The 16,110-nt window shown below is 38.1% G+C and overlaps 1 protein-coding gene across 6 annotated transcripts in view; it reads right to left on the reverse strand.

Moving 5' to 3' along the window:
- Acsl4 (acyl-CoA synthetase long chain family member 4) overlaps positions 1-16,110 on the reverse strand; it is a 75,837-nt gene that overhangs the window by 18,117 nt on the left and 41,610 nt on the right. For all 6 annotated transcript variants that reach the window (XM_050124009.1, XM_050124007.1, XM_050124005.1 and 3 more), the window contains exons 4-11: positions 15,918-16,095; positions 13,875-13,984; positions 10,544-10,682; positions 8,963-9,113; positions 8,730-8,853; positions 6,995-7,066; positions 4,709-4,848; positions 3,486-3,658 (exon numbers count right to left, since the gene is read on the reverse strand). In XM_050124009.1, coding sequence (XP_049979966.1) covers positions 3,486-3,658; positions 4,709-4,848; positions 6,995-7,066; positions 8,730-8,853; positions 8,963-9,113; positions 10,544-10,682; positions 13,875-13,984; positions 15,918-16,095 — 1,087 coding nt within the window. The remainder of the gene's footprint in view (positions 1-3,485; positions 3,659-4,708; positions 4,849-6,994; positions 7,067-8,729; positions 8,854-8,962; positions 9,114-10,543; positions 10,683-13,874; positions 13,985-15,917; positions 16,096-16,110) is intronic.

Raw genomic sequence — 16,110 nt, forward strand, 5'->3', positions numbered from 1 at the left:
GGAGGTGGGGGTGGGGAAGAGACAGAAATCTTTAATAAATGAATAAAAAAAGCAAAATATCCAAGCATACATAAAAAAGATTTATTTATTTACCATAGTAAATAAATATATACATATATACAACATTCTGCCTCGATGTATGCCTGCACGCCAAAGGAGGGCGCCAGATCTTATTACAGAAGGGTGTGAGTCACCATGTGGTTGCTGGGAATTGAACTCAGGATCTCTGAAAGAGCAGCCAGTGCTCTTAACCTCTGAGCCATCTCTCCAGTCCCCTCGCTATGAATTTCTTAGTCTCCATTTCTTTACCTATAAAAACACCGACTTCATATAAGTGCATATTGGAGAGATTAAATGTGTTTATTAATACTTGTCACAAACAGAATGGTCAAGAAACTTTTTATTTATTCTCAAACATCATCATCATCATCATGGCATTAATTAGCCCTTCCTTGGCAATCTGTGACTACTCCCAGCAATAATCTCATCTTCACAGATGGCTTATTTTGAATCCAGTACTATATTAAGCAGTGTGAGCTAACATACAAAAGATGATAGACCCAGCCCTCAGAGACCTGATCATCAGCAAGCTACCCAGGGAGAAATGTATGTGAAACAGTATGGAGAACATGTAAGTCCTTGTCTGCATGTACAAGTGATGACAGAAATGACCTGAGAAGCTAGAAGGATGTCAGCACTAAAAAGAGCCTATGACAAGTCCAGACTCCAGCCTTTACCAAATAGCTCCAGGTTGGAAAATTACCAGTTATCTTATCCCACAGACAGTCCTGAAATCAATAACCGGACACTGAGTAGTCTCAAAAAGAAGTTAGATATGAGAAAACCAAGAAACACAAGAAAACCAGGAAAGCTGCAGCTGTGTCTTGGATGCTGTGTCTCATGATAGTGAGAATGTCCTTTGCGGTTAAATGTCCCTGATATTTCACAGCATAGGCTGTTCCCATCGCAACAAAAGCCAAGACATTTTCCCACAATGTGCAAAACCTAAGGATCCTCAAAAAAACTTTGGATTCACAATGTCATTTACATTGTGACTTTTGACAACTCACATTCCCATTTTGTGGGGTTTTCTAGGCAATCATAGGGAGAAAAGAAACAAAGGAGATTGTGGAGGGGGATAAAGGGGGTTTGGAGGGGCTAAAGAGAAGAAAAAAATGTAATGTTTAATTAGATTACAACCCCAAAAATTAAAAAAAAAATCCATTCCATAATGCTTATGCTCACCATATCCCCATGGATACATCTACCTCAGATATAGTCACACACACATTAAAATCTCCCAGTATGTTCCCTCTATTAGGACCACACTCTCTAATCTGCACTGGGAGTACTTGCATTGCTTTGCTCACTGGCTGTGCTTTCATCTGGAGACTTCTGTAACAAGCACTGTAAGACTCTGGGTACCAGAAAGACCAGTGGGAAATGATATAGCCAGAAAAGACCTTATAAAAGTTGGACAATAATGACTGGCTATGACTAGCCAACAAAAAGGGCATTGGCATTCCAAAAGAAAAGAAATATATTATAGTGAGGTTATGAACCAAAGTCTATGTCAAGAGAGAGACGATTGACTTGCCTAGAGAGAGAGAAGACAGGCTAGATAGATGCATGAGCGCTAGATGGAATACACATTAAAAATTAGGTAAAGGTGTGTTTAGATTCAATTGATCTGCCATGCGGTGCGTGGGGTAGATATGCCAAATCAAAGCAGAGGATGGAGTAAGGGCTGTCATTTCAGAGCCAACTGAAGTAGTAAGGGTGGGAAAGATCAACCTAGTGAACAAATGGGAAGACCTGATGAAAGCTAAAGACAGTAAACAGTTTGAAGACTTCAAAGTTGATTAATTCTGAGAATGATTTTAAAGACGTAATAACACTGACACAGGCAAATAATTTAGCAATAACTTGACAGTTTGGAAAGGGAGTATTAATTTTGGACATAACCAGTAGGAAGTGATAGTAATCTGACCCAAAAAAGGTACCTAGGCTGCAGAAATGCCCCCCCCCCACACACACACAAAAGTGCACACAAAAGTCCATTTTGTCTAGACTCCTGAGCACGAGGCCTGTCCTTGAATATAATACTCTATTGAAGAAAATTTTCCCGTTACCAGCTGGTATCAACTGGGCTAATGCAGATATGAATTCAGACTGTGAGGCATTACAAACCCACACAGGTTCAAACCAGAAGAAATGTTTCTCAACCTGGCATGAGTTTTTGTATGCTAAGGAGACAGGTGGCAATATTTGGAGATAGGTTTCATTTTGACAATATGGTGAGCAGGTTACTACTAGCAATGCGACTGTTGACACCCTTCAGTGGACAAGAGAAGGCAAAAACAAAGAATTATGTGGTCCAAAAATGTGAATAGGTTCAAGGCTGAGACACCCTGCCTTTGGAAATCGAAGGTAACAGAAGACAAAGTTAAAAAGTGGGGTATAGGAAGGACACTTCATTCCAAGACCATGACTGTACAAGGCGATTATCATTAAACTTTCTATTTTGAGTGCATACCCACAGATCGGTGCTGCTCTCAAATTTGGCTAGGGAACCTCTTCTTGCAGTGGGTAGTGGTTAATTCAGAGAACCATAATGGCTTTAAGTGCCTAGTGTAAGGATCTCTGAGAGCTCCGTCATGAAGGAATCATCTCTAACATTGATTCTTAACCTCTGGGTCACAACACTTTCAGCAAACCTCTACCTCCAAAAATAATTTTATGATTCATAACAGAAGTAAAATTATAGTTATGAGGTAACAACAAAAATGGTTGGGAGTCACCACAACATGAGGAACTGTATTAAGGGGTTGCAGTATTAGGAAGGCCGAGAATCACCAAACTTTAACCATCTTCTTCCATCTGATGTGCAGGGGACATCTCAGAGGGAGTAGAAAGCAGGGAAGAGCCAGTGGCTGTGTGTATGTGTGTGTAATGATCATTTCCGAACATGACATGGCTGTTGTAAATATCAACTCACAGCAGCTATGCTTTCTATACAAGACCTGCACAGGACTAAGCCAGTCAAAATTCCAAAAGATCCCCGAGCCTCCACCCTTGGCAAAGGAGCTATTGGCTATTTATTAGGTTGCCTACAAATCAGTGGACTTGTGGCTCTCAATAATAAAAGCAGGAGAGAAAGAGTGGAGAGCCACAGGGGAAGTTGGAGGGATGTAGTGGTGTATAGATATGACAAAAATCTGTTGCATTAATATATGACATTTTGATAGAATCAAAATTACTATTTTAAAAAAGTATTTACAGAAGGAAAATTAAACCAACATGACAGAATCATGAGGCTTAAAAATCAAGGGTAGATACATGATACTTTAAGCAATTTATGAAACTAATGCTTATAACAAACCCTGCATTACTTAAAAGGAATTGTGTTTGCCTTGAAAAGGAAAAAAGGAATTCTACAGTAAGCTCAGCTGTCTCAGTGATGCTGGGACATGATCAATGCTTACCTTCAGTAACTGTGCCAGCACCGCATGACTCTGTCAGTCCATATCCCTGGCCAATGGGGCAGCAGAAGCAGACATTCATGAACCGGTGTGTCTGTGGAGACAGAGGGGCCCCACCAGACAGCATCATCCGGACATTCCCTCCCAGCAGGGCCTTCACCTTTTTGAAGAGTAACCTTGAAAAGAAGGGAAAGAAGTGATAGTCACACCACCACATATTATTCTTGGTACCCAGCTAACCAAGAAACTGTGATAAAGTTCTCCAAATGGGCTAAACACAGACATTTCCAAAGAATATGGTAATGGGAGGCAACAACAGCAAATAAGCCAGAAAAGCATCCCATCGCTCAAATCCACATGTGCAGTATTGGGATCATACTCTGACACATGCTAACAAAAGAAAATGTCAAGGGAAAAGGTTTAAGCTTTCTATGAAACATTCAGTCAACCATCTTCTGAGCCTTCTCATGAAAAACTCCACTGCTGCACTTTAAATGCTATGTTCATCAACTCACTATAATTTTATGAACACAAAAGAGAAAATAATATGTAGAACAATCCAGAAAACAGCTTTAGTGAGTACATACAAGGATATATTATACACACAAACTTTTAAACTTCAATGTTTTTATTCAAAACTATATTCCAGTTTTTTGGGGGGTTTGGTTTTTTGTTTTTTGTTTTTTTTTTCGAGACAGGGTTTCTCTGTAACTTTGGAGCCTGTCTTGGAACTAGCTCTTGTAGACTAGGCTGGCCTCAAACTCACAGAGATCCGCCTGCCTCTGCCTTCTGAGTGCTGGGATTAAAAGTGTGCACCACCACTATCCAGCTCAGTTTTAATAGACCCATTTAAAATTACTTTTCATTATTAAAATTAGTCAAAGTATCAAATTCAGAGTCCACAGTCTATTCATTCTTGTATAAACAGTAGGACTGAGAATACAGACTAAATTGAGGTTTTAATCATAATGGTAATCAAACTAAATAAATTTGCCAAGTGAATTTGCCATTTACTCGGTCAACTTTTAGATTTCAAAACACAAAACTTTATAGGCACGTTGATACATGCTCAAGGTGCCAGGTTTTTTGAAAGCTCAGGCAGGTTCCACTTAGGTCAAGAAGTTTGAAGCCAGACTGGAAACTATCAAATATTGAATTCCAGACTACATCATACTAAACAGAACACGATACAGGTTCAAACTACAGGGTCTTTGAAATGTACTTACAGATTACAAAGAGGTGCATCGTATCCTTTTTTGATTTGTTCTAATTTGTAATCATATCCTATTTTGAATAGAGTTTTCTGAATATAATTCATCTCTTGAACCTTGCTCATAACATTCTTATAGATTCTATCCATGATTTCCTGCAAGATGAACAAAACATTCAACAATTTGAAAGAAATTACAACATGATGTGGGAAGGTCATCTGTCTATCTGTTGCTTTCATTGGTTAATTAATAAAGAAACTGCTTGGCCTGATAGGTCAGAACATAGGTAGGTGGAGTAGACAGAACAGAATGCTGGGAAGAAGGGAAGTGAGGTCAGATGCGATGGAGCCAGCCGCCGGGTCAGACATGTTGAATCTTTCCCGGTAAGTCATCACCTCTTGGTGCTACACAGATTATTAGAAATGGGTTAATCAGGATATAAGAATTAGCCAAGAAGAGGGTAGAGCTAATGGGCCAAGCAGTGTTTAAAAGAATATAGTTTTTGTGATTATTTCGGGTGTAAAGCTAACCATGTGGGAGTCAGGCGGGACGAAAAGCAGGCCTGCTCAGCTCCTTCTACAACATCATCACTAAAGACAGTCTTGGTTTGATGATACATTGATACCTCTTAGGCAGAGGACTATCTAGAATAATGGACTTACCTATTTCCTTCACTACAGAACAAATTTTACTGACTTGTTCACTACATCTAAGAAACTAAAGATAATAGATATTAGCATTCTGCACCCTATAAACAAACACAATCTAAAATAAAAACAAAAATTTAATTGTAAAAAGACTCAATGTAAGTGTAAGATTTACTTTGTTTCAAGATATTAAGTTGATCTAAAATCTTTAAAAAACAAAATAAACCCCTAAAGTGATTAACAGATCCTCAACTGATCAGCTTGAAGAAAACAGACTGTGGATGCTTGGGGTGGGGGTGCAAGCAAGCTCAGCGATCTTCACAAAAGAGAAGGTAGAGAGACCATAGAAGACAGAAGTGGCAGTAACTTTAAGAAATACAGACATGTCTGGGCAGTTTCATCTAACAACCCACAGTGATTGCAACATGTCAAAGATCTATGTAAGATCAAGCCAAACAAAATCCCATCATGCAGGCAAGGCAGAAAATCCTACTGGCAGTTTAAGAAGCATTTGCTGCTGGAAAAGGGAGAGTCAGATTTCTTCAATGGTGTAACCCTGGGTAACTCAACTACACAGGTCCCACTGCCAAGAGTAACTGGGCACAACTACTGGACTCAATAGTTTAAAGCGAAACAACATCATCAACAATAAAATGAATCAAAAACTTGAGGTTGGGTGGGTAGGAAGATAATATAGAAGTAGATCTGGAAGTAATTGGGGAAGTGGAGCAAAGTATGATCAAAATATACTGTATTATTCTCAAATTTAAAAAATTGTGTGCAAAAATCTTAATATGGAAAGAATTCATTCAGTTCTCATAATTAAAAAAATCATTTCAAATAAATTTCTGTACTTTCATATAGCAGAAAAATACCTGTGTGAATCAAATCGTGATACTTTTCTTTTTATTACTATGACGTGTGACTTTCTTACAATATGGCAGGGGTCTTAGCCATTTCCTAAAAATATTTTATTTATTTGTTCATTTATTATGTATACAGTGTTCTGCTTGCATGTATGTCTGCAAGCCAGAAAAGGGCACCGGATCTCAAATGATAGTCAGCCACCATGTGGTTGCTGGAAATTGAATTTAGGACCTCTGGAAGAGCAGCCAGTACTCTTAAAAGAATTTTACAAATCTGAAATAGAACAATACTCTTTTGGGAGCTTTGGGAAATCAGCAGATTTCTTTAGGAAGCACTACAGGAAGATGACAGATCAGATACTGTATCATGTGGTATGGTGAGCGAGAGGTGCTGCCTGCCCCTTAGATGCAGCTCTATCACCAACCTGTCCCAGAACCTTGGAAATGCTGCCTCGGTACTCGGCAATGCCGCAGGACTGCCTTAGCTTTTAGTTACAAGATTAAACAAAATGATCTAGACAGCACATTTCTGCTTTAAGATATTAGGACCGTGCCACTGCTCTAATTCATCTTGAATTTCCAAGCATCAGCAAGCACTCACAGTATACATTCCAACCTTGTTGTCATTGCTATGGTTTTAAGGATCATCTATGCCAACAGTTCAAAGTAAAATTACTCTGCCAGTGTACACAAATACCTAAAGGGATTACCTTTTAAAAAAATTAGAAGTGTAAGCAAGACCTTGTGTGAGTGACTCTTTTCTACTTGTCTGACCCTTCTGTACTTACCGGAACAGCAGCCATAAGAGTGGGTTTCAGTACAGTACAATCACCCTTGCTTCCCTTCTTGATTTTGCTGGACTACATTAATGAAAAAGAAAATACAATTAGGGAAACAGATGTTAGCAAAAATGCATGTGTCGGGGTCTAATTCAAGTATTAATAACAAGGACAGAATTTACACATAGAATTTAATCTTTTATTACAGCATCTAGTGTAAATGCAAAGAGTACATGATTTTTCTATTTTACTCTGTTGGCTTCGTTTCTAGCACATCACAGCCTTCCCTAGAAGAGAAACTGATCCAGGATAAAAATAGAATTGGACATGTTAATGAATTAAGAATTTTTACAAAGCCCCATTAAAGGAGACTTATCACTAAAACAGAATTGAAGACTTTTTTTTTTTTTTGGTTTTTCAGGACAGGGTTTCTCTGTGTAGCCAAGGCTGTCCTGGAACTCAATCTGTAGACCAGGCTAGCCACCTCTGCCTCCTGTGCTGAAGGTGTGTGCCACCATACCCGGAACTTTGAAGGCATTTTTAATTTTCTTTGATTACTCAGTAGGCAAAAATGTAACTCAAAATGACCACTATGGACATCAATTAACATCACACATAAATAACAATTTGGCAGGGCGGTGGTGGTGCATGCCTTTAATCCCAGCATTCAAGAGGCAGAGGAAGGTGGATCTCTGAGTTCGAGGCCAGCCTGGTCTACAAGAGCTAGTTCCAGGACAGGCACCAAAAACTAGAGAGAAACCCTGTCTCGAAAATCAAAAAAATAAAAATAAAAAAGAAATAATAATTTGATAATATTCTGGTTAGTAGCACAGTAAGGACCATGCCAGTGGCCAAGTGGCAGCAAGCATATATATATATATATATATATATACACAACAATGTGCACAATTTCTTTCATGCATAAATAACACTTGGGTTTTCAAATTTCAGATTAATCACAGGTAAAAGATTAATAAAGTCATTCACTGAAAAAAAGTAGATAAAAATAATAATCTCCTATAAATGATACATGAACCAGTCTAATAAAAGAAAGAAAACTAGCTCTCGAGAAGCAATGAAATCCACAAGAAGTATCGCATAGGTTCTACTGGTAGAATGCAATTGTTTTTCTCTTCTTAAAGCGGTTTTCTGTGTGTGATTTCAAATGTGCCTAAACTATGGGTGAGTGCTGTCTACTGCTGGGCTTTCTGCTATGAACAGTAGAGAAAGCAGAACCTGAGTCCATGTAAAGCTGAGGGCGGACCTTGGAGATGCTACAATGCTAGCCAACAGAATGTTCTGCAAAGGCCAAATATTTGATATCTGTGCTGTCAAACACGATAGCGATTGGTCGCATAGGTATGAGGAACCTGAAATGTGGGGCTAAATAAAACAAGAAAGCAAAAACTGTACATGTAATTTTAATCAATTTCTATTTAAAGATGGGGCTAGCGGCACTGGTCCAGAATACATTCAAAAGAAAACTAGACCCTAAAATGTACACCTCTTCCCAGGAGCCAGTTAAAGGTCCTGAACAGTACGCCAATGGTTCAGTGAATCTATTTTCCATTATAAGTTCTCCAGAGTAAAATCTAATATACAAAGATGAAAGTAATTACTTCAAAGTAATTTTAAAATATTGGCCTGAATCAACGCTAGTACCACATTATTCATGGAAAGCTATGTTTAATGCTACAGGGACCTTGGTACTAAATAAAGCATGAACAAAGACAGAGTTTGTCACCTGGTCAGATAATGTAAGTGGAGAAGAATAACCAATCCTACAGCCATAGGTAAAGCAAGATATCTCCGCTGTCAATTCCAGCACATGAGCCAAAGGTAAGTAACCAATGTATGTGTCCTTTGGGCTACAATAAAGTAAGAGAAACAAGATTAACCACGTTGGAAAGACATTTTAAATTCCTAACTTAAATGAGTTCAGGATATATTTCTAAAGAAGGTGAGTGACCCTCTTACCCTAGTCCAGGTATTCTTTCACACTGGCCTGTCATTCCAGCTATCAGATTGCTATGGTGCATCATCACTCCCTTGGGTCGGCCAGTAGAACCACTGGTGTACATGACAATGGCCAAGTCTGAAGGATTCGGTCTATTTGGAGGAATGCTTGCTACACAAACAAAAAAGTACATTTTCTTCACTTTAAAAGGTAAATTACTTGACAAGGTATTTTCATTTTACATAATGACACAGATTTCAAAAATTAGCCTGGATTAATAAACAGTAAAAACGGTTATCAAATTCTGGTTGACTGAAAGATTTCAAACTCAATCTGGTCTATTTTCAGGATTTTCAACCTAAGCCCCTTCTGATCAAGCCTTTTCACAGAGTTACAGAATTGGGAAGGCTTTGAGAGGATAGTATCCTGTGTAGATTCCTTAGCTCTAAATAATGGTTCAGGGCCCGGCATGGTGGTGTGCGCCTTTAATCCCAGCACTCAAGAGGGACAGGTAGGCAGATCTCTGAGTTCGAGGCCAGCCTCGTCTACAGAGCAAGTTTCAGGACAACCCAGACTTGTTACACAAAGAAACTCTGTATGGGGTGGGGGTGACGACAAGGTATACCACTGAAAGGACCAAAGTCAAAGTTATATACTTAAACAGGTTATATTGACTGCTCCTTCAGGATGTTCATTGCCATTGGTGGGCTCCGGGACAAAGACCCATCTGAAAATTGACTGAACACCAGCAACTTGGTACTTGCTGGCACAGTATGTGCTTCTCAGACCAGGCACACAATATGTATAACATTTCTCATCTGTCTATTTCTGAGTAAGCATGCAAAATTTGTCCTCATAATAATACTTTACCTACTCAGGTAAGGTATCACAGACTACAACATATCTACTATCTCTATATATACTAACTGCAAGTATGATGGTACATTATGATAATGACTCTCCAGGTAAACTAGTATCCCCAAAATATATGAATCCTATCTATCCTGGATACATATGGATGCCAGCGATTCATGTTGACTCAAAACTGTGAGGATAGATAAGATATCTTCTGGGCTTTTGTGTCATGCTCGGGTGAATCATCAGAACGGACAGTAACAGACCCTGCTGATCACAACTTCCCAGTCAAGTACGCACCAACCTCACAGTATCAGCTCAACCTCACAGTATCAATCTCCACGGATCTCTTACATTTCTGTGCATCAAGTCAGAAGAGGCACTGCCTTGCTCTGGACTGTCTTTTCAAAGGATGTATACTCTTCTAAAGTGAGTAACAGGCATGCTTACTTTACAGAGCAGTAAAAAGATTAAAATATTTGTCCTCTGGGCTTCTTTTCCATGATACAAATGCATATTCCAACCATTGTTTTTGAAGAAAATAAACCTTCCTCATCTCTAACCTAAACTCTGCTTGCTGTCTTCAAGAAATTCGGTCAAGATTGCCTTCTTCAGGAGAAAAGAAAGGAAAATTCCAGTCATATACAATCTTCATTACTTCAAGCATTTTTACTAATGGCACTTCTTTTATTAATCTGCTAAAATAACAAACACGAATATATGAGGAAATTAACTGATTTACTTACAGTTTTCTGGCTTGGATCCCAACTCTTCTACTGATTGCATGCTGTGAATCTCAAACCCTTCAGGGTACTCTGCTTTATTGATAGTCTTATTATCCACATAAATGATATGTTTAACACAATTGATTTCTAATAAGGCCGCCTGTTGAATGGAAATAAAAGCCAAGCTATTCAATTTGGCAGGCTATCAGAATTAATATTAACTGATAGGACTAGAAAATGTTCACTAAGTAAATTTCACTGTGGTAATTATAGACAAATTCAGAATGCTCTAATACTGTAATCATATTAAATACGCCACCGATCGCTTTAGGATGAAAAGTGGTAAGACCAAAACATTCAAAAATAATAGCAACTACATTAAGGTACTAAGGGACAGGCAACATAAAAAATACAAAACTAGACAAGACAAAGTTTTAAATGCAGCAGAAAAGGAGTACATGTATATTTTTCTTAATAGCATATTTTCTTTTTGTTTCTTATCATTCTGATCATATGCCTATCTCTTAACATTTCAATGTAGCTTGTCACAAAATGTACTTTTGTAAGCTCCATGGTAACCACAAAGCAAAAACCAATGATAGGCAAACAAAAATAAAAAGGAAGGGTCCAAAATATGTCATTACAGTAAACCACTTAACCACACACAGGATTTTAAGGGAGGGAGATAAGACCTTAACAAAACTAGAAAATGACCCACAAAGTGGTTGTAGCAAAGCCCTACCTTCTGATAGCTAACTGGAATGCATATGGATTAAAGTCAAAAGACAGAATAACTGAATGGATTAAGATTACCTAGCTGGCCAGTGGTGCCGCACGCCTTTAATCTGAGCACTCAGGTGGCAGAGACAGGTGGATTTCTGTGAGTCAGCCTGGTTTACAGAGCTAGTTCCAAGATAGCCAAAGTTATCTTGAAACCCTGTCTCAAAAATAAATAAATAAATAAATAAATAAATAAATAAATAAATGATTACCTAAATATATGGTGCATACAAGAAACTCACAGTTCAAAGGACATGCATATACTATATATTAGGTAAAATAGACTTTAAATCAAAATCAGTAAAAAGAAACAAGGAATTCATTAAACGACAATCAAGTAATCAAGGTTGGCAAATTTGACTTGATGAGTAAAGGTGCTTGCCTCCAAGCCTGATGCCCTGCGTTAGATCTCCAGATCCTACAGAGTAGAAAGAAGCAACTCCCTCAAATTGTTCTCTAACTTAGGCATGTACATGGTGGTATCTGCCTCCCCACAAATGAATAAAGAAAAAAAACTAAGCGATCAATTGTGCAAGTGGAAAACAATTCTAAATATATATGCACCAAATGCATAGAACAAGTATTCAGAAAGAGAATGACTGATTTCAATACAGCGACAGCCTAAAACCACTGAGCAATGGACAAATTATCCATACAGAAAGTCAATAACAACAAAATCTAGAACAAATAAACCTAATAGGCACCTACAAAACTTCCAACAGCTGCTCAATAAACATTTTCTTCTTAAAACAATTTTTCACTTTTAAATCACTATATCATGTGTTTCATAGCATGATACTTTGAACAAAATGTGTTTTTGTAGTTCTCCTCCCCATATCTCCCATACTCCCTACACCATGTCCCTCCCCACTTACCAATGCAGGGAACATAATCAATGACAAACAATTGAACAGGACACAAAACAAGTTCCAATGTACTTTTAAAGTGAAAAGTATGTCAAGTATCTATTCTGACCACAGTACAATAATGAATAAGTCTTATAAAGTACACAAATACAAACATTAAATAACTTAAACAATGGAAAAAAAATCAAAAACAAACTTTAAAATTTTCTTGAAACAAATGAAAATGATATAAAATATTAAAACGTACAGGCTACAAAAAATAGTATCAAAATTGAGGTTTATAGTAAATCAAATTCTACATTAAAAAAAGGAGAAAGTGCAACAAACCATTGTCAAGTCTCAAAAACATGGGAAATCAACGAATCAAACCCAAAAATATAGCCAAAGAAAAGAAATAACAAAGAAGTGAGATAGCTAAAATGGACTTCAATACAAAAGATGAAGGTGAAGAATAACTGCTTCTACAGGAGGCTCAACAGGGCCCGGGGAGGTGGTTCAGACTGGAAAACACGTTTCAGGACATGGAAGTTCAAAGGTCTCTTTCATTGTTGCTGTTTTTGTTTAGTGTTTGGATAAACCACAGAAGCATACAAAAAACAAACAAGCATACAAATGGCATTATGTGAAACTGAAAAGTTTCTGAACAGTAAAGAAAATAATAATCAGAATGCTAAGAGGCTACAGGGTAGGACAAAATATGGCAAACCCTGCATGTGACACATAGTTTATATCCAGAAACTCAGCAGCAACAAGCCAAAGACCAAGTGAAGGAAAACAGCTACATCAATGGCTCACAAACAGGCATACAGACAAGCAGCACATACAAGAAAAAATCTCCAGCATCGCTAATCATCGGAGAAATGCAAGCCACATGAAAGTTCACCTTTCTCCCAAGAGATTGACTATCACGGAAAAGGCAAAAGGCCCTCCTACTAAGTCTGTAGAGAAAGGGGAATCCTTGCACTACACTGTTGATGAAAATCTACACTAACATAGCCATTATATATATAAAAAAACAGTACAGAAGGTCCTCCAAAACTTAAAAATAAAATTATTGTATGACTACAACAATCTTACTATCAGAAATCCTGCCACTATGTCAATGACATATACACTCTCATGTTCAATACCTTACTATTCACAATAGTCAAGGAGTGCGTATAGTCTATCAAATGCTGGATGGATAAAGCAAACACGTTACACATAGACCCTGGAAAGCTATTCAGACATAAACAGAACGAGAGCCTTCCATTTACAACCACTTGGTTGCAGCTACAGATCATTAGTGTAAGTGAAATAAGTCAGACACAGAAAGTAGGCAGCATATAATCTCATCCATGTGGAATGTAAGAAGTTGAAGGTAGAATAGTTGTTAGTAGAGACTGGTTAGTACAGGGGGAGTGGCAGGATAGAGAAGCTGATTAATGGATACTAAATTAAAATTGAATATGGAGCAAGAAGATAGGCTGTTACTGCATAGCAAAATGGCTATACTGATAATGTACCATATAGTTCAAAAAGCTCAAAAGTATATTCACTGTGTTCATCATAAAAAATGAAAAATGTATGGGAACATGTTTTAAGATGTTTTGAGTATTACAGAATGTGATCATATATTGAAATATCACATGGTACCACATATATTATACACATAGCATGTCTTTATATATTGGTTAAAATTTAAAATAATTAAATTTCATACTCACCTTCAGTTTGCTTTCCAGAAGTTCAACACTAGTAATCAGATAGGAAGCCTCAGATTCATTTAGTCCATGAACTACAGCCTCTTTGCCAAGTGTGGCATATAAAGTCACGACTACATAATAAAAAGTAAACATGAAAATTGTACACTTAACACCTTTGAGGCTGATATGTTATTTAAGCCAGGCCTTAGGGACAGCAACACCACAGACACAAAAGTACTTTATGATGTGATTTGATTTCATAGTCTCCAGGTACCTCAAACTTAGTCATACAAATTCCCAGGAATCAAATTGGGATATTTAAAGTCAACAGGCCCTGGGAGAGAAGTCGGGTCAGAGGTCAGCCCAGCAATGACTTCCCTTTACTGCTCATTGCCCAAAAGAATGGATAAGCCAATTTTTGAAAATTTTCAAGATCTCAAGTCAGAAGGTCACCCACAAACAATGCCCTTACTCCTTCCAAAAAGCTTTCCCAGTGGGTTCAATTTCTAATCCCATTGGTGATCTCCATACTTTGGGTGAGACTGGTAGATCTGTTCCAGAGGACTCACCAGACTATAGAAGAAACTAACAGCAAAATCAGTTAAAACTGAGTAACATCCGCTGACCTTAGAACAGACAGGGAGATCTGGCTTTCAGCTAGTAACTAGAAATAGTCCGTACAGTCAGTAGCAGGCACCTTTCACTACTGTTTGTTGAAGGTGAGTGATCAGGACATATGAGAACATTTTTGTAGCATCTACCTTTGTTTGAAATGGAAGTTGATTCCTACACTTAACCTTCAGGACTCTATTTCCTGAAAAATCCAAATACTTAGGGTACAACAGGCATGTCTATGAACTCAATTTTTAAAACTTAGTCCCTGAGGTTTTAGAGGCTCAGTGGCTAAGAGACTTGCTGCTCTTGCAGCAAACAAAGGTTCAGTTCACAACATCCACAGCTTACACCCACCCATAAGCAATTCCACTTCCAGGCCTTTGGGCATCAAGCACGCACACAGTGCAATTACATAAAATGTAGGCATATACTCATAGAAACAAAAATTAAAACTAAAAATCTTGAAACAAATGTATTGCTTGTACAATGGCAAAAACAAATGCCTATCAACCAGAAACTGCTGTGGGAGAATGTTCCATTTACACGAAACATGACCCAGTTTTACTCCATTTCTCTCTCTAATGCCAGTTCTAGCTGGCGAACGACTTTGTATGTAAAATGAAGGAAGTCAAAGAAGAGGGTTCAAAGTGCAAAAATGAACTACATATGTGCAAGCAATCACTTTTGCTGTAACAGTCTCTAGTTATCATTCATTTCTAATTTAAAAATGAAATCCTGAATTATACATAGTTAGGTCTCAGTTCCCAAACTAACTCCTAGAAGTTGATATCCTTAAGAGTAGCAATTAGTTTATTTTTAATTTATCTATTCTGTGTGTGTACTAAGTGTGTATGCGTGCGTGCATGTGTGTGTATGGGCACATATTTGCCCGTGGTATGTTTGTGTGTGGAAATCCAAGGACAATGTTGGGTGTTGGTCTTCACTTCCCACTCTGAGACAGGGTCTCTTACTGCTATTGTTCTGCTGTACATACAGGCTAGTGGGCCCATGAGCTTCCAAGGAAGGGTTCTCATGTCTCCGCTTCTCATCTTGCCTTAGGAAAGCTAAGAGTGCAGACTTATGCTACCACAGTCAGCTTTATGTTGGTTTTAGGGATTTGAACTCGGATCCTCATGCTTGCACAGCAAGTGTTTTATCTACCAAACCATCTTCTTAGCCCCTAGTCATGTTTTTCTGGACACAATCACACAGAAAATTAGCTAAGGACCACTTCTTTGTTTCAAGTGTGTGTGCGTGTTTGTGTGTGTGTGTTGTGTAATTGTTCTTTTTTCAGTGCTGAGGAACAAATCCAGGATCTCAAGTATGCTATAAAAATGCTTTACCAATGAGTTATATTATCAGCCCACCTTGAACACAGAAGCATCTCAGAACAGACAACCCATGTAAGCAATGCTCCTCCCGCCCCCGTCAAAGGCACAAGGCACTCACGGGGAAAGTTGTACTTGAAGCAGGTCTGTGCTGCAATCATCCACTCGGCCCTGGTCTCACAGAAAATGGCAATGGTGTTCTTGGGCTTCAGTCCCAGTGCAGTGAGTCCACTTCCAAAGTTATTCACTCTGCGGTTCACTTCCAGATAGTTTATCCATTTATAATTCCCGAGAATTAACTGTTAAAAGTAAGA

The sequence above is a fragment of the Alexandromys fortis genome, unplaced genomic scaffold (genome assembly GCF_014885135.2).
Source record: "Alexandromys fortis isolate MF-2015 unplaced genomic scaffold, M_Fortis_MF-2015_v1.1 scaffold_195, whole genome shotgun sequence".
In the NCBI taxonomy this organism is placed as follows: domain Eukaryota; kingdom Metazoa; phylum Chordata; class Mammalia; order Rodentia; family Cricetidae; genus Alexandromys; species Alexandromys fortis.